The sequence below is a fragment of the Sinocyclocheilus rhinocerous genome, unplaced genomic scaffold (assembly GCF_001515625.1).
Source record: "Sinocyclocheilus rhinocerous isolate Xijiao unplaced genomic scaffold, SAMN03320098_v1.1 scaffold708, whole genome shotgun sequence".
NCBI lineage: Eukaryota > Metazoa > Chordata > Actinopteri > Cypriniformes > Cyprinidae > Sinocyclocheilus > Sinocyclocheilus rhinocerous.
Window position 1 is genome coordinate 2,086,714 of NW_015635523.1, and position 25,153 is coordinate 2,111,866.

The following is a 25,153-nucleotide window of genomic DNA, read 5'->3' on the forward strand; positions in this document are numbered from 1 at the left end:
TATTCAACAATTTGTCTCCTCCGCATCACCCTGGTGCCATTTTGGAGAATATCCGCTGGACGTAAACAGCGTATGCTGTTCTGTGTCAGCTGCGTCATGCCGGATCTGTTTTCTACGTTGTTGTGATTTGATCTGAACGGAAACAGCGTGTCCGTGTGACGCAGCTGACACAGAACAGCATACGTTGTCTATGCAGGGTCAGACAGCTCTCAGATTCCATCAAAAATATCTTAATTTGTGTTCCGAAGATGATCGAAGGTCTTACGGGTTTGAAACGATATGAGGGTGAGTAATTAATGACAGAATTTTCATTTTTGGGTGAACTAACCCTTTAAATGACATTTTAGCAGTAGTGACGTTCATTACCATGTTAGATCAACCAGAACTAAGAACGGTGACTAGCAACTAACCAGTACATCGACTTATGGAATGCAACTACAAAGTTGCTACAACTTGCTAGTAGGGATGTTCATTTCGGTTATTTTTCCTAACCAACAACCGACGCTCGTTAACCGATTTTTAACCGTTAACCGACAAGATTATTTTAAATTAGAAAGGATAAGTGTCTGTGACCTGTTAAAAAAGACTAACATTTGTTTTTACAACAGTTCAGTAAATAAGAAGTTAATATTTACATTTTATTTTAAATTAATATTGTGTTATATTTTAAATACAATATTGTGTGTTTTTGTTCAATTTTGCCAACGAATATATTAGCTATAAAGCCACAGCAGAACTGTTGTGTGTCTCCGAGCAACACAGCGGTGATTCGTTTCTGAATGAATTAGATTAATTAATCGCAGCACCCTGTGATTAATTAGATAAAACAATTTTATCGACTGACAGCCCTAATATATATATATATAACGAATAAATAGGCATATACACTTAAATAATAAATTAAGAAAATGAAAAAAACTGCAACAAGCCTAGTACGCAGAGTTTCTGTTCATTTTTGTGCTGCGCGAAAGGAAACAGACGGCAGAAAAAAGGTAAAGGCAAACCTTTTACAATTCCAATTATCTTTAGGACTAAAAGGAGTAGTTTCTTCCACTGTTAGAAGGAAAAAACTCAAGTGATTGCGCCGGCGCCGCATGCGCAGACACAGGTAAGCATTGTTACCTTGACAATGCAGCCTGTTCATTATCAAAATAAAATACAGTCAGTCAAACATATGGGGAAAAAAAGTATGTAGTAAAAAAAAATATGTAGTAAAATCTGTGCCGTTAAGTGTTATCACCGCACCGCCGTGATGTTATGCAAAACATTTTGTTTTACGTGGATATTGGAACGCGAGTGAAGCCTATAGGCTACATAATAAATAATAATTTGCCATTCAAATACATTGCAAATACGAAAACATTTGATTTTGTGTCGAATGAGAGATCCAACGTTGGTTTCAGTTTAGTTTTAGCCTAAATTAATTCGTTTTGGCTTGTCGTTTATATAGCTATAGCTTCTTATATTTTTAATTCTTGTTCTTTTCAAAATAGGCTACTGTTAATTGAAAGGATTTGTTTACAGTGTTTATTATAATGTTTGTAAACATTTCGTGTCGACATTAGGCCTAGGCTATTTCTGAATGAAATAATAAAATGCGACTTGCGTTGCTAGTTTATTCATTAGAAGTGTTTTATTATTAATTATAAACTAGTAATTATTCCAATATATTCTAATTGGTCACTAATGTTTATTGCAAATATTTTTTATATCAGCTATTTGTTTCTGACTTGTATATATTCATATTGTACTTAATCAAGTTTTACTAGTATCGATTTAGTAAGTTGTTTGTTTACTAGTAGCTACTTGTCTCTGTTAGATAGTACTAGCATCTAGTAATACTAGCATCTGTTAGTAAGTGGCTAAATTATAGATACTAGTGATTGTTGGAATAAGAACAAATGTCTAATGAACGGTTCCTAGTATCAAATTAATGAGTTAAATTGAAAAAAGATACTAGTCATTATTGGACTATTTGATGTCCATTTACTTTGTTGCTGCAAGTCATTGTGTTGATTTTTGTACTAGTAACGTTAAAAAATAAGTATTGGTAAATACTATACCTGGTAATGAATAAATGTTACAACAGCTTGCCATAACTGAAGTGGTTTTGAATGAATTCAGTATATGCTGTGAGCTATGTCATAACTTTATGCTTCATCAACAAGCCCGGATGTGCCACCTTAGTTTGAAGCTGGAGCAGTGCACGTATGCCCAACTAATCCACAACACATTTAAAATGTTGTTGACTGATGAGGTCGGACTCGGGGCAACGTTATGTGGTGCATTTGGCTTTGCTTTCGACGATTTATTCCTGTACTGAGGGCACAGTGTTTTTTTGTTTTACTTTGTAGGTCATCTTCATCGCATGATACAGCCTGACTGACAGATCCATCCTCATCTTTCAAATACCGTATTTCCATATTCTGTGGCTCTGTAAGTACACCTTAACTTCATGCCATGTGTTTTTCCCCTTCATCAGTTGTTATATCTCTTCACAGACTAATTGGGATCTGATGCCTTAACATCACGGATCAAACGCTCATTACATCACAGATTTTAAGCTCGTGTCTGTACATAATCACCTGCTTATTGGGTTGTGCTCAATCCGAGATAAAACACATATTCATTCTTCAACCTTTTATCATGCAAAAAGCCAGTCTGTTCAAACATGGTCTACTTTCCTGAATGACTGCATCAATAACAAATTGTACTTTTGATCATCATATAATGGCAAATTATAAAATTCATAGCATGTTATTCCTTTAACCTTTCCATTGTAATCTGTAAAGAATAGACTATAAATACCACATTGTTTTTGGTATTGGAGCCAGGCTTGATGACATTGTCATGAATTTCTAAAACAGATTTTCTGATTTTAATCGATTTGGGTTTATAAAAATAACTATTCAAAAAGTGTGATATCTGATATTTTTGACTTGTATTTCAAAAAACAGTTACAAGCTTTGGACCTTTCAGCAATTCATGCAGATTTTGAATATATATATTTTTTATTAAATTGTAATGTAAAACCAAAATTGTAGCTTTAAAGGGGTCATATGATGCGATTTCAATTTGTCCTTTCTCTTTGAAGTGTTACAAGCTCTTGGTGCATAAAGAAGATCTGTAAAGTTGCAAAGACTAAAGTCTCAAATCCAAACAGATATTCTTTATAAAAGTTAAGAGTCAGCCACGCCTACCTAAAACGGCTCGTTCTAACACGCCCCCACATGTCTACGTCACGATGTGGGAAGATTTGCATAACGCCGCCCAAATGTTCACGCAAAGAAAGAAGGCGTAACTTTTATTCTCGCTGTAGTATTGTTGCTGCCGCCATGTCGTGAAGATGCTGTGTTTCGTTGTGAAAGCGAAACTACTTTGTTTGGCCTTCCAAAAGAGGACGATATCCGCTTAGTCATGCCTAGCTGATCCATGCTGGTAGCTGGGGAAATACATCAACTTAATACAAAACAAATTTTATGGGGAACTGTTTCCTGATCCTGGTAGAGTAGACTACAATGCCGGCTGTTCTGACTCGCAGACTGTAAGTATGTTTTTTTATATATAAAGAATTTGCCACTGACGATTCAAACGAGAGTTTTGAGCAGTGTAGAGTAGCACTTGTTATTTGTAATTTCTCCGATCACAAATGCAGACAGAGTTTTATGTTTACGAGGCGCGATGTCAGAAAGGCGGGGCATAGAGGAGAAAAAATAACGTACAGTATGTGGAAAATAATGTGTTTTTTTAACCTTAAACCGCATAAACACATTTCATTACACCAAATACACAAAATAATGTTCTTTTTAGCAACATCATATGACCCCTTTAAGTTGTATACAGTTTATTATCTAACATCAAAGTTAATACAGAAATTGCTATAAAGTTTGAGATATGAAATGCCAAAAGTGAATGAATATAATCAGCATAAAAAAAGTTCTTAGACGAATTGTAATACTCCATCAATTTTCTAAGATTTAACAAGAATAAAACAACAATGTAGTACTTTAAAACCATAAAAAAATATTTTCTTAATTAATGGGTCTTCAAATCCGTTGTACTCACATTACGAATTCGTGTGTTTTTAACGGGTTTCGATGCTTGTCAAATTGAAACTAAAGATCACAGGTGAATGCAGTTTCTTAGGACAAAAGAAGGGATAACGTGCAATTAATTTATGGATGATTGTGCTATTCAAGGTTTTTTTTTAATAATAGTCTGATAATGCAAACCTCTAAGTTCACTATTGATATTTACATATGAATACCAAATCTGCTGTTTTCTTATCCTCTTAGACAGTATCAGCTGTTGTAGGTTTTCATTGCATTCATCAGAAGTGCATCATTAAAGTGTGATTTCATCCTATTATTTCTGCTAGTAAAACATGCACACCTGACCTGAATATTGATTTAGGCAAAGCAGCCTTGTTTACACCAGTGGATTGGAGCCACATTTCTTGTCTGTATAATTACATTCTGACAAATCAAACTGTTAAAGATAGACGTCGCAATGAAGAACATTGACACACCTCTACAGTGTAAAAGTCCCAATATTCTGTGTATGATTTATCTGTACATTGTGACATTTTATTTGATCAGGAATGTATATCTCTATGAGTTCAAATGAGCTTACTTTACACTCTTTAGACAATAATGAGATATTAAGGTGCCCCAAATCAGATCTCTGATCTTGTATCTACCTGTCATCATCTACCCTGTTTAGCTTTCTGTTTGCAATTCAAATAGAGTAGAACTAAATTTATATTAGGATTATGTTTAATGTCATGCACCAGGGTTACATTCAAATAAATATTCCCATTTGTGTAATCTTGGATGTCAATTAAAAATAGCTTTAAACAGATTTCTTGGACATGTAACTTTTTTTTTAACCGCAAACCTGTTGCAAGTCCCTGTTTTGGTTCAGTGAGGTTCTGAACTCTCGTTTCATTCAAATTTGGGAAATTTAGATATAATTTGTTTTTGAAAGTTGTCCTTGCATGACAAGTGCCTGTCTGAGAGTACATAAGATAGGAAGGTCAGAGAATACATGCAAACATAAAACATGTGGGAAGGGTAACTTTTATTGTAATGTCAAAATTTTCAATTTAATTTCATGTTGCCTGAACTGAAAACAAATCATTTACTTCTTACACAGATTTCCTTTGACAGTAAGTACAGTTCATTGTAAATACGATTTCTGCTGTTTTTTATGTACTGACTGACATACCAGCCAAAATGATTTTCTGTGGTAATCAACAGCATGCTACTACTGCATTCCTTTAATAGTAATTTTAATCTATATTTACATTCTCACAACCATAACTCACAGTATTAGTTAGGGCTGCACGATTATGACAAAACTTTGAAATTGTAATTGCGATTATTAATTATGATTATCACAAGTTACACTGAATGATGTTATACCATTGTTTTATGCAAATGCATGCCGTATTTTTATATGAAAATAAACAAGCTGAAAACACTAACTGAAAAACTTGAGTATTAGTCGTATATTTTGGTTGATTATGTATGTTTTGGATTTTTCCTATAAATTGATGACACGATCGTACCCATGTGAAATCATTTTTTTCCAATGTGTTTTTTATCCTCATTTGATAATGTAAGCTCCTGTGATGTCCATTTTATTGTACTTTATCAGGCCATCATTCACTAAGAAAGGCTATTGCCATTCAGGCTGAACACCCATTAGTGCATATAGTGACTGGTCATAAAGGAAGAACTGCTGTCCTGCAAGACCTGATTGGTTTCATTCAAGTGGCCCGTGCACAGTTGTACTTGCTGTACCTTTAGGGAACTTGTGTGTTTTGTTTATGCCCTCAGAAAAAGAATCAACACTGACAGGAATAATTCACCCATTAATTAAACTTCTGTCATCATTTACTTCACATTCACGTTGTTCCGAAACCCACCGTTTTTTTCTGTAGACCACAAAAGGAGATGGATATCATGAACTACTTTGTTACTGTCTGCTTTCGTTGTATGGAAAAGAGAAGGATGAACATCCTCACAACATCTCCTTTTGTGTGGCAAAGAGGAAAAATGGGACTGAAATTACATGACAGGAAAACATTTGCTAAATGTATAGATGTAAATGTACATAAGAGTGATTAAATGATTCAGTGAGTGAACTATTAATTTACTTTAGAAATCAGTTAGAAAACTAATAAATGTTAACATTTACCTTGTTGTTTTTTCATTTTCATTTTGCTTTCTACAGAAAAAAAACATTAGATTAATTGCCGTTATTTTATTCTATTGACACTTACAGTTTTTAATCAGCATGTAGTTTGTGAGAATTTTGTGTTTACGTTTCCTTCCTTGCCATATTCATATTTCTATCTTTCTTTGGAGTTTTTCCTTTCTACTCACATTTAACTTCATTATTTTTAGATTATTCAGTTGTTTTTCATACGGTGACGATATAAAAGACAATGATTTAATTTAGCATTTTTTAAATTATTTGATTTACCAACATATAGCTATTCATAACCAGCTTTTTCTATATGATAAAGAGTTTCTCAAAGAGTATAAATTCATCTTTTTACATGGAAATATATAGTTGCTTTTAAAATAATGATCACATTTGGAATAAAAAAGCATGAAAACGTCTTGGTTAACAGACATTTACATCTGCTCTTTTTTTGAGTTCTCACATGAACAACGATGAATGAATGTGCGAGACATTGTCTAGTGTCAGCATTTGTTCATAACAGTCCTGTAACCAAATTAACAGCAAGAGGGCAGCAGACACCAGCTATGAACAACCTTTCAGAAGATGTCTGCTGCTAATGCAATATCTAGATACACTGTACTCCCAAATTCAGATCCTTTCCTATGTGCAGTTTAAAATTTAACACATGATAACTGAAGCATGTGAGTTAGGAAACAGTCTAGCTAGTAGTGAGCTTGTATGTTAAGTTTCATGGTGACGTGACTGCTTTTGTCTTCCTCTTCCTGTTTGTGTGCATGCGATGAACGTGTGTGAGATGTGTGCTTTGGTCCTATTGGAGAGGAGAGATCTGGTGTATGTGAAGGTCACATGTACAGTAGAGCTGCACCGGTGCTGCAGACGCAGAAGAACAGTGCTGAGATAGGGAGGGAAGGGAACCCTGTGTCCGCTCTCCCTCAGCGAACACTGCGCCACACTGCACTCGACAGCATGCCTGTTTTCCTTGAACTAACACTGCGCACTGGAAGAGACTGCACTTTGAATATGTCCGCTATGATGCAGACATTACTTTATTTACAACCCCATCAAAAATACATGATTATAGTGTGAGCTTTTCTTATATTCTTATGATGCCCTTCAAATTATGTTTGCAGTCTGCAGCTGCCTTTCGGTTTCCTCAAATTGCTCCCTTTTTTTCTCTTGTTGTAAACAATTACACATTTCACCTTTAAATTAACTACCAGGCAGTGTAATTATCAGTGTGTCATGGCCTCTTCCTGTTATATGGTCTATTATGTGATGTTAAAGAGCATTAAGGGCCGTGCTTAACCTCTGACCTTTGCCCTCATCAGGGTCAGCAGCAGAATGAAGGGCGGAGGTGGAGGGAAAGAACCTCCGGTGGAGGGAGAGGTCAGCGGAAAGCGGCCCAAACGCAAGTGTCTGCAGTGGCACCCGCTGCTGGCCAAGAAAGCTCCAGACTTCTCTGAGGAAGAGGAGGAGGAGGATGAAGAGGAGCTGGAGAAGGTGAATGATTACACAAACTGGATTCACTTCAGTGCATTAAAGGGATAGTACACCGAAAAATGAAAATTCTGCCATTAATTACACATCCTCATGTCGTTCCAAACCCGTAAGCCCTTCGTTCATCTTTGGAACACAAATTAAGATATTATTAAGATATTTTTTATGAAATCTGAGAGCCTTCTGCCCCCTGCATAGACAACAACGCGAAAGGTAGTAAGGACATTGTTAAAATAGTCCATGTGACATCAGTGGTTCAACAGTAATTTTATGAAGCTACTAGATTACTTTTTGTGTGCAAAGAAAACAAAAATAATGACTTCATTCATGCATCGTGGTACTGTCGTAAACGCCCATCGAAAACTGACACAGAAGAGAAGAAATTGTTGAATAAATGCTTTATTTTTGTTTGGGTTTTTTTGCATGCAAAAAGTAATCTAGTAGCTTCATAAAATTACGGTTGAACCACTGATGTCACATGGACTATTTTAACAATGTCCTACTACCTTTCTTAATTTGTTGTTCCGAAGATGAACGAAGGTCTTACGGGTTTGGAACAACATGTCATGTGGGTGAATAATTAATACTCATTACAGCAGGTGCTCTTCAAAGACCTGAAGACTATAGACGACATGAGATTTAAATTCAGTTTCAGTTCATGTGTATTTGCTTTGAGGTCAACTGCTGTCATATGTCATATGCTGGTGTACTTCTAAACATTGACACATTAGCTTTTAGTAGATTTAAAATGTAAATTTTTCAGTCATTTACAATACAGTTCAAAAGTTTGGGGTCCAAAGTTTTTTTTTTTACAGAATTTTCTTGTTCTCACCAAAGTTGCATTTATTTGATCAAAATACAGTAAAATGGTCACGTTTGAAATGTTAGTACAAATAAAAAATGTGTTCTATTTTAATATGTTTTAAATATAATTTATTCCTGTGATGGCAAAGCTGAATTTTTAGCATAGTTGCTGAATGATTTCCAGTGTTCAGTGTCACATGATCCTTCAGAAATGATTTTAATATGCTGATTTGGTGCTCAAGAAAAATGTCTTATTAATGGCAATGCTGAAAATGGTTGCACGGCTTGATATTTTTGTGAAAACCGTGATTTTTATTTATTTATTTATTTTATAAATAAAATTCAATTATTTGAAATAGAAATGTTTTGTAACATATTAGAAATGCCTTTACTGTCACTTTTGATCAATTTAATGCTGCTATGATGAATAAAGCAATGAATTTGTATAAAAATCTTAATGACCCCCAAACTTTTGGATGGAAATATATATTGAGGGTTGTATAGACAGATATTTGTCAAAAAAAATTTTTAGTATTAGAATAATCAATATCAAAATACCAATAGCATGTATCATATCGTGGTTCAGTAGTATTATTTTAGATGGGCTAAAATAAAGACTATTGAAATAGACCTTCCATTTCCGCCCAATCTGTTTCAGTTTCAAAAATGCGTCAGTACAGCAAAAACCAACATTAGCAACAGAAAACCAAATTGAAACCAACAATAGAAACAGCATTAGTGTCGACTCTGAATTATGGGTATGGAATCATGTGGCAGAAGCTAATGTCTTGCATTTTGGTCAATTATTTTATAGAGGAAGGACTAAAATTGAACTACCTCTGTAGTTTCCTTTTAGTTCAAATTTCATAATTTCATCCATATTGTTTCATTTTAATATTGTACTGTGGTAAAATATTGCAGCAAAAATATGTTAATAGGCTTTGGTTTTAATCTTAGTGTAGCTTTGTCCACTGCTACTGAAATTGACCAGGTCTCTGTATGTCTCTTTCCACTTTCTCCTCACTTCTCTCCTCAGGAGCCGGTGTTATGTGCAGAGAGTGGAGCAAAGGAGGGAGAGTGTGGCGGAATGGAAGATGACAGTGAGGAATACTCCTCTGAACAACGGGCTCGCCGGCCCATGAACGCCTTTCTGCTGTTCTGCAAACGGCACCGTTCACTGGTCCGACAGGAGCATCCGCGACTAGACAACCGGGGAGCCACTAAGATCCTGGCGGACTGGTGGGCCGTACTGGACCCCAAAGAAAAACAGAAATACACAGACATGGCGAAGGAGGTAAAAATCAGTCTAAGGGAGGCAGACTATACACAGTAACCATGTTTTTTGTGGTCATAGTGATTAAATGTGATAGCAAACATAAAATTAACTTGGCATAAAAAGCTAATAGTTTTAAACCCATGAAAAACAGCAGGAAAAAACTTTTAAAAATTGAAAATCAGTAGTTACAAAGGTGAAGGAAAATGTCAACAGCTGACTTGAATCTATTAGGCAAGGAAACCTGGGTATCATCTGCATAGCTGTGATAGGCAATTTGGTTCTTTCTCATTCTTTGACTTAGTGGGAGCATATACAGGCTAAACAAGAGCGGTGCAAGAATTGAGCCTTGTGGGACTCCGCATGTCATGGACATCCACTTAGACTTATGCTCTCCTATACTCACATAATTTTATTTGATTATGTTCTGTTTTATACAGTATAAGGATGCGTTCATGAAGGCTAATCCTGGTTACAAATGGTGTCCTGCCACCAACAAGCCAGTAAAGAGTCCTTCTCACTCTGTGAGTAACGCCCGCAAGAAAGTCTGGTCTCTTCCAACCAACCCTAGCAAGGAATCTTCAGTTGCCAAAAAACAGCCCAAAACTGACAGCACACCCCAGCTCAACTTCGCCATGGCTGGTAGGAACAAAACAAACACTTAAATGTGTCCACACATACACTACTGTTCTAAAGTTTGGGTTTGGTAAGATTGCGTTTATGAAAGAAGTCTCTTATGCTCACTAAGTTTGTATTTATTTGATCAAAAAGTAAAACTATTGGGAAATATTATTACAATTTAAAATAACTGTTTCTATTTTGATATATTTTAAAATGTAATTTATTCCTGTAATGGCAAAGCTGAATTTTCAGTAGCCATTAGTCCAGTCTTCACAGTCATATGATCCTTCAGAATTCATTCTGATTTGGTTTGGTTTGTGGATTTTTTTTTTTTAAATTTATAGAATTCCTTGATAAATAGAAAATCTAAAAGAACACAATTTTTCAAAAATAGATCAGTTGTAACATTATAAATGCATTTACTCTCACTTTTAATCAATTTTATGCATCTATGCTAAAAAAAAAAAAAAATTTCTTACAAAATAATTAAAAACTATTGAACGGTAGTGTTCATATTCCTTCACCACACTATGTCTTTAAGTCAGTGGTTGTTTAACTGTATAGTTCAACATTTATTTACATCTATTTCCTCTGCTGTGTTTATAGATCCCAATAAGATGGGTGGCTTAAGCATGCTGCTGTTAGCAGGGGAGCACGCACTGACCACCAGAGAGGTACAGTAACATCATTTTAATACTTATGAAAAAACCTTATTAGGCTAAGTGCAACCTTTGATCAAATCAAGACAGCCAAGACCCCTTTTTGAATAGCAAACTTAAGGACTGTGTGATGTATTGCCATATTTTTATTAATGTTAGGAATGTGCTGTATCATACTGATTATTGGACAGTAGTAGAGATTGTGTTAAATCATTTGTATTGATTGATTTTGGATGTATATTTAATGATTTTGGATAGTTAAAGGGTTAGTTCGCCCAAAAATGAAAATTCTGTCATTAATTACTAGGGCTGTGTGATTAATCGAAATCGTCATAAAATTGCAATTTGAGCGTGCGCGATTTCTAAATCGCTTTATAGCACGATTTTCCGCGCCCCCGATCTCCCGCAGTATGCTATCTGAACCAATCAGAATGCAGCGTGCCTAAATGGAGCACGAGAACAGAACAGACCAGGCGGGCATACAAACGTAAAGCCAGGTTCACACACTCCGTCTGTGGTGCGTATTTTTTCCGCGCCCATGTTAACGGATCAGAGCGTTCACACTGCACGCGATTGCGGTCCGGCAGTGCGCTCCAGGAGTGGTACGTCTGCAGCAGTCATGCAGCGATCTTTTCCACATGGAGTCTATTTCTGCTGAGCTGCAGACGCTGAATTAAAGTGACAGCAAATTGTTTGTGGTAAAAATTTTTGGATTGACACGGAAATTTAGTAATTACACCATAAATGCATATAATTAAAGTCTACTGTTTTGAGAGTTTTCTGACCCTGCATAGACAGCAACGCATCTGACACGTTCAAGGCACAGAAAGGTAGTAAGGACATTGTTAAAATAGTCCATGTGACATCAGTGGTTCAACCATAATGTTATGAAGCTACAAGAATACTTTCTGTGCGCAAAGAAAACAGAAAAATGACTTTATCTTTTCTTCTCTTTTCATTTTTGGGTGAACTAACCCTTTGATTTGGAATGCTTATTTCTCTTATTTTTCCATTTAGATTACCTGTGTTGTAATCTAATACTTACTAAAAGTTAATCTTTAAAAACTGATATAAAAACATGATATAATGATATAAAAACACCTAAATGTGATCTTTAGCCATTCTCAAAAGGAATATTTATTTGTATTTTTTAATCTTTTATTTTTTATTTGATTAGACAAAACTGTATAGAATTTTACTATAAGCCACAGTATGAAAATAATTATTGTCTTGGTAAAATATTGGCTAGTTAAAGGGGTCATCAGATGTGACATGCTTTTTTACAAGTTGTTTGAACTGAAATAAATGTCTGTTGGCAGTGTGTGTGCACAACGACCCTATAATGATAAAAATCCACCCAGTGTTTTTTTTTTTTAATCTCGTTAAATCATTTCCCCTTTCTCATATCAAGCCATTCTCAGATGCCTGTCTGTGTGACGTCACACAGACCCAGGCCCTCCCACGATTGTTGATTGACACTAACATTTTACCATAGACCCGCCCTGAGTGAGCTGTCATCAGTCTGCCATTGTTTCACCGCCGGAGCAGATGTAGACAAGAATGTCTCCTAAGCTATTGATGTGTTCTGTTGTTGGATGTAATAATGAACATAGCAGTCGTAATTTACTCCTGACATCTGAGCCGCTGAAGACGCAGTGGATTACCTTTGTTTTTGAAGGGAATGTGCCCCCGATCTACCTAAATGCGTCTATGTTTGTGCGAATCGTTCGTGATCCAGCCTCACCTACAGAAGTGAGTATAAGGTTCTTTTATGAATCTTTGCAAATCACCTTTCCTAATAATGTGCTAGTTAGCAAGTTCCACGGCTAAAGTAAACAGTATCATGAGAACGGCTCGTCACCCCACGTAAGAGAGGGGCGGTGTCAGCAGAGCTCATTAGCATTTAAAGGAACATGGACTAAAACGGCTTGCTGAAAACAGAGCTGATTTTGACAAGATAAAAAGGGTGTTGTTTTACACTACCATTGAGAAATTTTAACCAAAGTATGTTATAGACTTTTCATTAAGACCCTAAAGTATCATATCAACTTGTGGAAAATGGGCATCTGATGACCCCTTTAAAATATTTTTTTATAAATTTAATATCAGTGCATCCACAATTAATTTCTGAAAAAAAATTATTGTAGTTCATATGCAAGAAGCTCGTATGCAGATCAAAACAGCCTTGGAAAACACAAATAAATCAAAATAATAACATTTAGAATGGGTTAAAGTGTAATTGCATATATTCATATGCAGATTTTGCTGTAGAAACACATACGTCAATATAACCACAGTCAAGTGAGTTTTGAGTTTTTAAACCAAGAACACAAAGAGGGCTCTAGATGGGAATAACAGCTATTAGTCTAGATTCATGTCCTCGTATCTTGATGTGATTGAGACAAATCTGCATCATTCTGTACTCACGGCAGACCTCTGATATAATGAGCACATGATCAGTGCTCATGTAAATAAACTGTGACAGGCCCATCTCCACGGATACGGCAGCCGCAGCGGGCTGTGACTAAACAGACTGGGATGACTGTTTTGGGCCCCAAACTGGGTTTGTGTGCCATTAGGAGGTGCATAGACTTCATAAATTGTAGAGCTGAGCTTTATGAGGCGTTGAAGACGCCAGGCCAAAGTGTGTGTGTGAATCAGGGATGTGAGCTGTTTGTGTGTGTTCCTCAGACTCTCACTCCTGTTAATCCTCTGTAAATTCCATTTTCCTGCCACTAAGTGATCCTAATTGCCTTCGGCGCAGTGCATTTGTCACTGAAGAGGGCCACGGGAGATTTATACAAAACAAAAGGCAGCGCCTCGTTTTGCGGACAAATCACATTACATCATCTGTTTGGTCTTGTTTGAGGGGACAGGGCTGAATTCTTTACCTGTTGACTGTCCGTAATGTTTAACCTGGAATAGTCTTCTGAATCTCTGTGATGTCAAACAAAATTTCACACACAGGTTGATCCAAAGCAACTGTGCATGGCATTAGTGCACTACAAGTCAATGATAAATTAAAAGTAACACCATGTTGAAGTTGCTTCATGTCAATAGTCTTCTTGTTTCTAGTTTTTTGTACTATTTAGCTAAACCAGTTAATTCATTTTTCCAGTTTGCTTAAAATAATGCAGTAATATTGTGTGTGAATGTATGTGATATTTCTTGTGCCCAATGCAAGGCAGTCCTATTTTTATGGATAACTTGTCTTTTGCAAGAAATTAATACTTTTTTCAGCAAAGACACATTAAATTGATCAAAAGTGACATTTAAACAAAATTGTTTAAAACAAATGTTCTTCTTTTTAACTATATTTTATATAAAGTTGTTGTTTTTTTGCAAGAAATTTACTTTTTTCAGCAAAGACACATTAAATTGATCAAAAGTATATTTAAAGAAATGTAAAGAAATGTTTCAAACAAATGTTCTTCTTTTGAACATTATTTCAGTATAAAATTAATATTTTATTTGGAAGCAATTTACCTTTTTCAGCAAAGACACATTAAATTGATTAAAATGACATTTAAACAAATGTTTCAAACAAATGTACTTCTTTTGAACTTTATTTCTGTAGTAATGACTGCTAAAACTTCAGCTTTGCCGTTACATAAACAAATTATATTTTATATTATAATTGGAAACAGTTATTTTGAATTGTAATAATATTTAACAATATTACTGTTTATACTGTTGTTACATGCAGTCATGGTGAGCATAAGAGAAACTTCTTACAGAGCCCAAACTTTTAAACACTACAAAACAAATATTTTATTTACAAATATCAAATATGTGAATTGATTTCTCTGACTTACTTCATTATATGTATTATTTAAAGGCACAATATGTAAGTTTTCGTCGCTAGAGGGCGCATATTCAAAACAAACAAGACATCATGTTAATTGATGAGCTAATGTATTAAAGACTTGTCAAGGTCACTGTAGTAGGGTGGGGCTAAAAGTCGTGGAAGCGAAACAAGGCTGCTGGAGTGATTGCTAATGAAGGAGGAGCGCGATACACGGCTCGATAGCAGCAGAGCTTTTATTATGCCACAGTCGACCGCTTCTGCTTCTTCTGGTTATGCGTATGTGGGGTAAAACAGCGCTGTTTTATACTAGATCAATTTGAGTGTATTGAAAGTTCCGTTATAATGCTGCTCTGTGCGTTCGTCACCTGTCTAATAAAATGCATAACATATTAAAGTGTCTTTGGGGTTTCCATGTTTTCAACAAAATAAAACCGGAAAAATCGAGGGGTTATGACGTCATTGGCAGGCGACACAATAGCCGGGTTTCCATCCAAAGTTGCGAATTTAACTTATGCGCAAAACTGGAATATCGCATAAAACATTTGCGAACAAGCATCGTTTCCATCCAACAAGTCAAAGAGAACAAAATCGTCACTTCCTGATAAACTGTCTCTATAAATCACTAAGAAAAGTAGGAGAATATAATAATTTTAATATATAATAAATTACTTGCGCCTCAGAGCGAGCAGACGAAACACAATGAATAAGCATTCATTGCTTTCGGAGGTGGATGCTGCTAGTCAGGTTTTGCCGTCCCATAGCGCAAAGTCACATGCCTTTTTTGATACCCTTGGAGGAATTTATTCGCAAAATGCATTTCCATCTCCCATTATTCGCATCAACCCTTTTTCGCACAAGTCAAAAACCACCTCAAGCGAGCGTAAAAACTTTTTTTGTGAATTAAGGGATTTTTATTCGAAATTGGGCGTTTCCATCACTCGTTTCTCATGCGATACTTCACAATGCGCATTAAAATAGGGTGATGGAAACAGTTAATGACACTATGTTACACTAGTTAAAATTGCTTATTTCTCTGGATTTAAACATTCTTCAAAACATTTGGGATAATGTAAGTACACAAGTCAGCAAAATATATAACACTTTTCTAGTGGTTTTGGGATATTTTAATCAAAAAACTTACATATTCTGCCTTTAAATAACCTTTAACCATTATATCAAAGCCAGTTCATAATGTTTCTGGTTTTGGGCCTAAAATATATATATATTGTACATTATGTAACCATATGTAGCATTGTAAAAAATTATAATTGTCTGCAACTCAGAATAATTTATTTAAATTGCTTATTTCTAAAATAACCTGTATCAATTGACTTCAGTGAATACAAAGTAGACTATAATTATTCAGCTTTTTTACTAATGCCGATGTCTAGTTTCTGAGGTAATGTGCAGCGGTTTCCAGCGTAGACACCTCAAACTGTCTCGTTGTCTGTCACTTCCTGTTTAGACAGCATAATTGATGGGTATTTTTTAATTTTATTGAATCTACCTGTGGCTTTTCCATCAAACTGTCAACAGAGGGAGGTGTTGAGTTGTAAATGTCAGTGGTCATTTCAAAGAGGATGTTGATTCGAGGTAGTTTTCTTTTATGGCTTTGTTCTGCTTTACTGATTTCATTTTTTTTTTATCCTTTCGTTTTAGATTTCCTCCAGCTCTTCCCAGACAGGATGCACAGATGTTGCTAAGCACACTGGGAAATCAGCCCTTTTCCAGCTGGCTGAGGTGAGACCACCTGAAGACTTGTCAGTCCTTAATAACAGACCCTTAAAACCCTCCTTAGCAGTGAGATGTCTCTGATATGTGTGGTTGGCTGTGTGCGTCCAAATGACTTGCTTAATGATCTAAATGCATTTTGTTGAAACTCATGTTTTTATTCTTTCCCCTCAGATTTCTTCCAGTCCGGTGCAGCCAGCTGGGGGAAGTAAGAACGCTGAGGACACAAGCTCTCTCACACATGTAGAGGTGAGGGTTTTGGACACTCAAGGGAAAGAAGTGCTACATTAATGTGGAAGATTTCCATTATCTTTCGAATTTAAAACTGAGCACTCATTCGGTTCATTTTAATGTCCTTTTTAGGCCTCTGGACCATCTCAGCCAAGTTCACCAGACTTGCCCAAGAGTTGTGTGAAATCACCCTTGTTTCAACTGGCTGAGGTACAGATGAACTCTCCTAGAGACTCCATTGCCCCCCTGTCCATCCCACTCTGAATGTTTTTCGTCCCACCTTACCTCGCTCATATAGTGCAGATACAGTCATGCTATGCTAGGAAGGAATTATTCTTAAATGCATTATGCAGTGTTCACATTGATTGTATATATACAGTGGGTACGGAAAGTATTCAGACCCCCTTAAATTTTTCACTCTTTGTTATATTGCAGCCATTTGCTAAAATCATTTAAGTTAATTTTTTTTCCTCATTAATGTACACACAGCACCCCATATTGACTGACAAACACAGAATTGTTGACATCTTTGCAGATTTATTAAAAAAGAAAAACTGAAAAATGCTCAGTATTTAGTAGAAGCACCCATTTGATCTAATACAGCCATGAGTCTTTTTGGAAAAGATGCAACAAGTTTTTCACACCTGGAATTGGGGATCCTCTGCCATTCCTCCTTGCAAATCCTCTCCAGTTCTGTCAGGTTGGACGGTAAACGTTGGTGGACAGCCATTTTTAGGTCTCTCCAGAGATGCTCAATTGGGTTTAAGTCAGGGATCTGGCTGGGCCATTCAAGAACAGTCGGGGTGCTGTGTGTACATTAATGAGGAAAAAAAATTAACTTAAATGATTTTAGCAAATGGTTGCAATATAACAAAGAGTGAAAAATTTAAGGGGGTCTGAATACTTTCCGTACCCACTGTATTTTGCAGTTAGTGACCACAGCAGAAACCTTCAGTAACTCAAAAAGTGTCAATAAAATGTCCCACTTCTTCTTTTGCTGGTGTGTTACCTGCTAGAACACCAACTTCCTCCATCCAGGCAGCCATTTTGATACTCCTGAACTTCCAGTCATTGCTTTTGTTTTCGTCATTTCTCTTCAGTGTCATTAGCTCTAAAGGCCATCTGCTAACTATTAACTTTTCATTTGAGCAGTTTGCACTTTCTGTTCTTAAATTGTGGCACAAAACGTGACAGCATGTGACGCAAGACTGATTGTATTAGGCAGTTTTTTACTGTTAACCTAAACTAAAACTATTTAAAATTGTTTTCCGTAATTAAAAGAAAGCTAAAAAAAAAACCTTTAACTTAAAATACTAGAGTGATAATTAGAAATGTTGCTTTGGCAACTAACTGAAACAAGTTTAAGGTGAGGTACTAAAATGACTAAAACTTTAATAAATGAAATATAGAAATATTAAAATAAATGTAGAATAAAAAATAAATATAGAAATATTTTTAAAAAATATTCAAATATTACAAATAAAACAAAAAACTAAATTTATAATTAAAACAAAATAAAAATGAAAAGCTAATTAGACAGTGACCTGCAGCCATGTAATATTATAAAAACATTATTAGTTCTTATTAGTCGTGTTTACTAAGGCAAGCATCACTATTACTATTGCTTATAAGTAGAGTTAGAACAAATCATTAATTCTCAGTTTTATATATTTTTTAATCCTGCAGATTAAAAAAAAATCCCATAGACTTTAAAATCCTAGCAACTAAATGGTATGTGAGTTTTGGCAGTGAGTTTTGCATGTGCGAGCACCACTCACCATCACAACATTGTGATTTAAATCAGAATTGTATTCCTCTCTGTGGGTGAATTTCCTAACGAGTTGTCCAAATAATTTCCTATTCCTCTGTTTATTGCTCTTGATATGTGTGTTTTGTGTGTCTCTGTAGCAGATCTCCTCCAGTAGGTCTCAGTCAGCGTCTGAGGGGAGGCAGTGCGGCCAGTCGGCTCTTTTCCAGCTCGCTGAGGTACATCACCAACCCACATACAGCACAATCACTGCCCCGGGTTACACAAAGATGCAAGACAGGAGGATGAATTTTATGCTTACAGTATTTGATGTTATAATGCAGAATTAAAGCTCAGTGAGGCAGTGGCTGGTGTTGACCAGTTGGCATGAACAATGGCAAGCAATGTTATGTAATAAATCCTAGGAGAGTTCTGAAGCGTTGGCTGCCACCTGGTGGGTGTTTATATATCTTAAAATCAACATGAAATTAAAACGGACCCTTTTACTTTCTTATTACATGTTCCTGGTGTAATTGTGAACAATTCATCAGTACATGTTTTCTGAAAAGTGTAAAAATCAAAATGTAACCTAAACTCTTTAAACAACTTTGCTTTAGAAAATAAGATAACATGTATTTAACATTTATGCTTATATATAAAATAATATTATGAATAATAATTTTATTAATAATTTTTTTTTTTTTTTTTTTTTTAATTAAAATGATTTAGAATTTATAAAAACATTTTTTTTTTCTGTTTCAAAACAATCCACTAACAATTATTTGCTGAAAAATCCTAATGCAATTATTTTATCTGTATTTTATCTTTACCAAATGAACAAAACACTTTTTTTTTTGTTTTTTTTTTTGCTTTTTTAAACACAATAAAACAATCCGAACTTGATTTAAACAATTGACGGCAACAAAACTGACTTAATATAACACTTAAGAATGACAGTAACAAATAAATAGAATATATACATATTTAGGGTTTAGACACACCGAGACATCTTAGACTTTACATACACTCTTAAGGAGACAGAGCATATTTGACATTATACTTTTCTCTTTATACCATTTTCTCAATCAATGCAAGAAAAGAACCCCATATTTTTATATACAGATCAAGGCGTCCTGAGACTCTAAATATCACACGTTCATAGCTAGCAATATTGGGCATGAGTTCTAGCCATTCATCAAATGAAGAGGGCGTAACAGATTTCCAATGACTCTACATCCAGACACCATAGCTAGACGGCACCATTGCCTTTGTTGCCGGGAGAGGCATGCATCTTCTGGTAAAATACCCAACATACAGAGAGCAGGGTTCTTGTGTAGTGTTAGGCTGAAAATGTTATTAACAAAATGTACAAATTTTTCTCACAGTTCTTTAACCTTATCACATTCATACAACATATGAACCATTGTACCAATATCAAGTAAACAAGTTTTGGTGATTCAATTTACACTAGCAACTACTATTTTTATCAAAATGTTCTAAGATAACTCAAAACAACTTGGATATAAAACATAAAATAACAGATTTATCAATATGTATATTTCTACTTTATATATATATATATATATATATATGTATATACACTGAACAAAATTATAAACGCAACACTTTTGTTTTTGCCCCCAACATATTTAGGGTTTAGACACACCGAGACATCTTAGACTTTACATACACTCTTAAGGAGACAGAGCATATTTGACATTATACTTTTCTCTTTATACCATTTTCTCAATCAATGCAAGAAAAGAACCCCATATTTTTATATACAGATCAAGGCGTCCTGAGACTCTAAATATCACACGTTCATAGCTAGCAATATTGGGCATGAGTTCTAGCCATTCATCAAATGAAGAGGGCGTAACAGATTTCCAATGACTCTACATCCAGACACCATAGCTAGACGGCACCATTGCCTTTGTTGCCGGGAGAGGCATGCATCTTCTGGTAAAATACCCAACATACAGAGAGCAGGGTTCTTGTGTAGTGTTAGGCTGAAAATGTTATTAACAAAATGTACAAATTTTTCTCACAGTTCTTTAACCTTATCACATTCATACAACATATGAACCATTGTACCAATATCAAGTAAACAAGTTTTGGTGATTCAATTTCCAACTTTCTTTAACAAATCTAAGAACAGAATTCTGGTCAGGTACTGGTCAGGCGAGCTGTGTCAAGAAAGCCTCTGTTGGAAAAAGGGGCCAACAGTTCCTTTTCAATATGCACCCACGTAGGGCGCCTACGTTACGTTAGGCGCCATATTGATTTTAGTCCACTGAGAGAGCCCACCCGAACTTTTAGCAGAATACAATTTGGTATGATTAAAAAGGGGTTTCTTCCCTTGCCAAATAAAGGATTCTGCATTCTTATTGTACTCCTTCAGAAGTGATAGTGGTAATGCAAGGGGGAGCATATATGACAAATAATTAATTTTGGGAACAATTATAATTTTAACAAGGTTAATTCGACCCAAAATAGACATTGTAAGTTTGCTCCAATTCTGTAACAAATTTTGGATCTCTTGAATAACTGGTTGAAAGTTAACCTGCATAATTTTTTCTAATCCAGGTACAAGTTTGATTCCTAGATAAACTAACCCAGATGAGACCCATTTAAATGGCCATTGCACTTCTAACATATTATGGTTTTTAGACAGAGGCATTACTTCAGATTTACTCAAATTAAGTTTATATCCTGGGATTTGAGAAAAGTCATAAATTAAAGAGCACATTGTGAGTTACTGTTATTTGTGGATTACTAGAGATAAGTAAAATATCGTCAGCATACAAAAGTATTTTATGCTCCTGCTGACCGGCCATAACACCTTTAAAGGGGTCATATGATGCTGCTAAAAAGAACATTATTTTGTGTATTTGGTGTAATGAAATGTGTTTATGCGATTTAAAGTTAAAAAAACACATTATTTTCCACATACTGTATATTATTGTTTCTCCTCTATGCCCCGCCTTTTTGAAACGCGTCGATTTTTACAAAGCTCATCGGTCTGAAAAAGCGAGGTGTGCTGTGATTGGCCAGCTATTCAGTGCGTTGTGATTGGCCGAATACCTCAAGCGTGAGACGGAAATGTTACGCCCCTCACCATACTGTTGATGCCGGGTCCGGCCGGAGCGACGAGACATAAACATTAAAACCCATTACAAACGAGGCATTTGTTGCATCCAGTGGGGACATAATTACTGATTATAATGACTTATACTGTCTTTTTACGCGTTGCGTTGCATTGCGCCGCGTAAACATAAAACCCTGTCTGCATTTGTGATCAGAGAAATGACAAACAACAAGTGCTAACGTTAATCCACACTGCCCAAAACTCGCGTTTGAATCATCAGTGGCAAATGATAAAAGAAAACGTACTTACGTGAGTCAGAACTGCCGGCATTTTAGTCTAACGTAACTCTCCCAGGATCAGTAAACAGTCCTCCATAAAATGTGCTGGCGATCCACAGCACTAAGTTGATGTATTCCCTCAGCGACCAGCACAGATCAGCTCTAGGCATAACGAAGCGGATATCGTCCTCTTTTGGAAGACCAAACAAAGTAGCTTCGCTTTCACAACGAAGCACACAGCGTCTTCAGGACATGGCGGCAGCGGCAACAATACTACAGTGAGAATAAAAGTTACGCCTTCTTTCTTTGCGTGAACATTTGGGCGGCGTTATACAAATCTTCCCACATAGTGAGGTAGATATGTGGGGGCGTGTTCGAACGAGCCGTTTTAGGTAGGTGTGGCTAACTCTTAACTTTTATAAAGAATATCTCTTTGGATTTGAGACTTTAGTCTTTGCAACTTTACAGATCTTCTTTATGCACCAAGAGCTTGTAACACTCTAAAGAGAAAGGAAAAAATGAAATCGCATCATATGACCCCTTTAATATTTGGGTTGCTGCATATAGCTATAGCCAATGGCTCTAAGACCAACGAAAAAATGAGGGGCGAAAGGGGGCACCCCTGACAAAACACATTTTTAAATATATGTGCTGAAAATTAGTTTAAAAATCATATTCCTATTCAACGGATTCACATTTTTAAGGATGTATAGATGTTTTAACTTGAAACAAGATAAAGATACTAATTAAGAATTGCATTTGTGAAAGTATAGAAACTTCAAAAATTTCATCATTCAAACATTTACTAATGGATCAAATCCAAGGGCGTACTTTTTTTATCCTGTTTCACTTAGCAATATGTCACAGTATTGGATTAAAATGGGTTGCGAACATAGTCTCGTGTTGACTTCCAGGCAGCTTATATATAATTTTTCCCATAACCTGATGTGCTTGTGTGTGTGTACATAGATGTGTTTGGCCTCTGAGGCTGAAAAGATGGAAGCTCGATCCTCCCAGCCCTCTGGTGGTTCCTCCTCACTCTGTGCTCAGCACAGCTCAAGTAGCAGAGTCACCACAGAACACGAAGACACTCCTGAACTTCCTGTCACCACATCATCATCATCATCATCCTCTACCTCCGGATCCACCTCGTCCTCCCCTACTGACACCACCCCATCTGATCTCAGCCCGTGTAAGACGCTGAAGAAGAAGAAAAAGAAGAAAGAAAATAAAGACTCGGACGAAAATCCTGCATCGCCCAAAAAGGCAAAGAAGCGCCATTCGCCCGAGTCGGACCTGGACAGCGTGATGTTCACCATCGAAGCAGTAGCAAAAGGTGCTTGGGGCTCGGAAGAAACACCCAGGAAGAAAGCTCGTCCCTCAGGGAGTGAGAGCAGCCCCACAATGGACCAATCTCCAGCGGTGAAGAAGAAATCAAAACCTAAACCGAAAAAACAGTTGAAGTTAAAAGACGATGACGCGGAGGAAGAGGAAGAAGGGGAGGAAGAGACCAATAAACCGCAGGACGTAGAGATGAAAACTGAGGAAGCTCCTCTGACCCCTAAAGATGAGTGTGAGAATGAGCCAGACATGAAGGTGGAGCCCCCTATTGGCGTGGAGGACTCGTCACCACAGTGCTCTCCTCCTCATCCTACAGAACTGGAGGAGAAAGACACAGACACCAAACCACCTCAAACCAGACAGGAAGATAGAGAGCAAGATGTTAAGCCAGAGACCTGTGGGTCCAGGAAGTCAGAACGAAGCTGTAAAGGAGCGCTTTATAAGACACTGGTGTCCGAAGGGATGCTTACATCACTGAGAGCAAATGTAGACAGAGGTAACGCACATCCCACAGGTTCCTTTCCTGTTTGTTGATCTTGTCATAGGTACTGTGTGACTGGATTTGAAACTCATTACACATTAGTTCAAACTGATCATGTGGAGCAAATAGTATCATGGAAAAACATACTTCCCCATTTATATCTCCTTATTCTGCAAATATGCCAACAACACAAAAATAGATTAGGTTGTGCTTCCTAGCATTTTCTAAGGAAGCCTTGTACCCTTGTAGGCCGAAGTACAATTTCAACATCATGATGTTTATTTTTATATCATATTATACTGAATATCATTAACATTTTAACTTAATATGAGTCAATTGGCCTTTATCTCAAGTAATTCACATATACACTAAAATCAGGTGATACGGTAAATGAAAAAGTGCTGTTTGGTTTTCTGGTCTGTGTTGTAGGGAAAAGAGGGTCCATGCGAGGAAGTGTGTCCGATCATGAGGGCGGCTGGAATGAGGAGAGCTGGGTATTTTCTCAAGCTGCTACCAGCAACCCAAAAAAGCTCAAGAAGTCCAAGTCTAAAGAGGAAACCACCCCAGGGTGAGCTGCAATTCCTCGTTTCACATCACTGAATCTGCAGGGAAAAAGTGATTCTTCTCCTGCAGAGGAGTTTATTTTATTTGGGCTGCGACTAACAACTTTTTTTATAATGGAATATTTTTTCTTCTCGATCAATCAGGTCTATAAAAAAAACGGCACATTTTATTTTCTGCATTTTTTGGGGGGGGGGACAACAAACAAAATCACATCTTGCTCAGTGCTCCTTCAAACAACAAGCTAATTTAAGGCTATAAAAACACCTAAATATAATAATGAATGTATGTTATACATGGGGTTTTAAATGTAAATTACATATGTATTTGATATTTAATTAAAAGTGCAATTTAAATAGATTTTAAGATTATCAAAACAAACTAAAATGTTCTATTATTAAAAAGTAACAGAACAGCTTAAACACCCTAGTGAAAAATAAATATACTAAAATGTATTTGAAATACATTTATTTCATGCCAAGTATACTACAAATACCTTAGTATACTACATATTTATGTGTTTAATAAAAATACCCTGCAATTGGACTTTTGGTATACTAAACTGGTATACTTAAATTCTGCTAAACTAATTTTGTGCTTAATTCACTAATTGTGAAAGTAGTGCTGAAGTCCAACTAAAGATATACTGAAGTATATTTGATTGTGCTAAAGTAGAACTATTGCAAGTATGCTTCAGGTACACTTTAAATATCTTGCATTTAAAAACTGATATTATTCAGAGATCATGCAATCCCCATTAAAAAACATTTTAGGTTTAATATTAAGAAATATGCATTGTGCACAAGTAGTACTCCAAATA

The 25,153-nt window shown here is 36.0% G+C and overlaps 1 protein-coding gene across 6 annotated transcripts in view; it reads left to right on the plus strand.

The window, feature by feature from the left end:
* Nucleotides 1–25,153, plus strand: part of LOC107747020 (HMG box transcription factor BBX-like) — a 38,542-nt gene that overhangs the window by 5,316 nt on the left and 8,073 nt on the right. For 4 of the 6 annotated variants that reach the window (XM_016561429.1, XM_016561428.1, XM_016561433.1 and 1 more), the window contains exons 2-12: nt 2,355–2,436; nt 7,542–7,713; nt 9,551–9,808; nt 10,228–10,429; nt 11,015–11,082; nt 16,535–16,615; nt 16,781–16,855; nt 16,970–17,047; nt 18,746–18,823; nt 22,920–23,787; nt 24,202–24,340. In XM_016561429.1, the coding sequence (XP_016416915.1) occupies nt 7,555–7,713; nt 9,551–9,808; nt 10,228–10,429; nt 11,015–11,082; nt 16,535–16,615; nt 16,781–16,855; nt 16,970–17,047; nt 18,746–18,823; nt 22,920–23,787; nt 24,202–24,340 (2,006 nt within the window). In that variant the 5' untranslated portion in view covers nt 2,355–2,436; nt 7,542–7,554. The remainder of the gene's footprint in view (nt 1–2,354; nt 2,437–7,541; nt 7,714–9,550; nt 9,809–10,227; nt 10,430–11,014; nt 11,083–16,534; nt 16,616–16,780; nt 16,856–16,969; nt 17,048–18,745; nt 18,824–22,919; nt 23,788–24,201; nt 24,341–25,153) is intronic. The other 2 variants (XM_016561432.1, XM_016561430.1) reach the window with 2 other exon arrangements.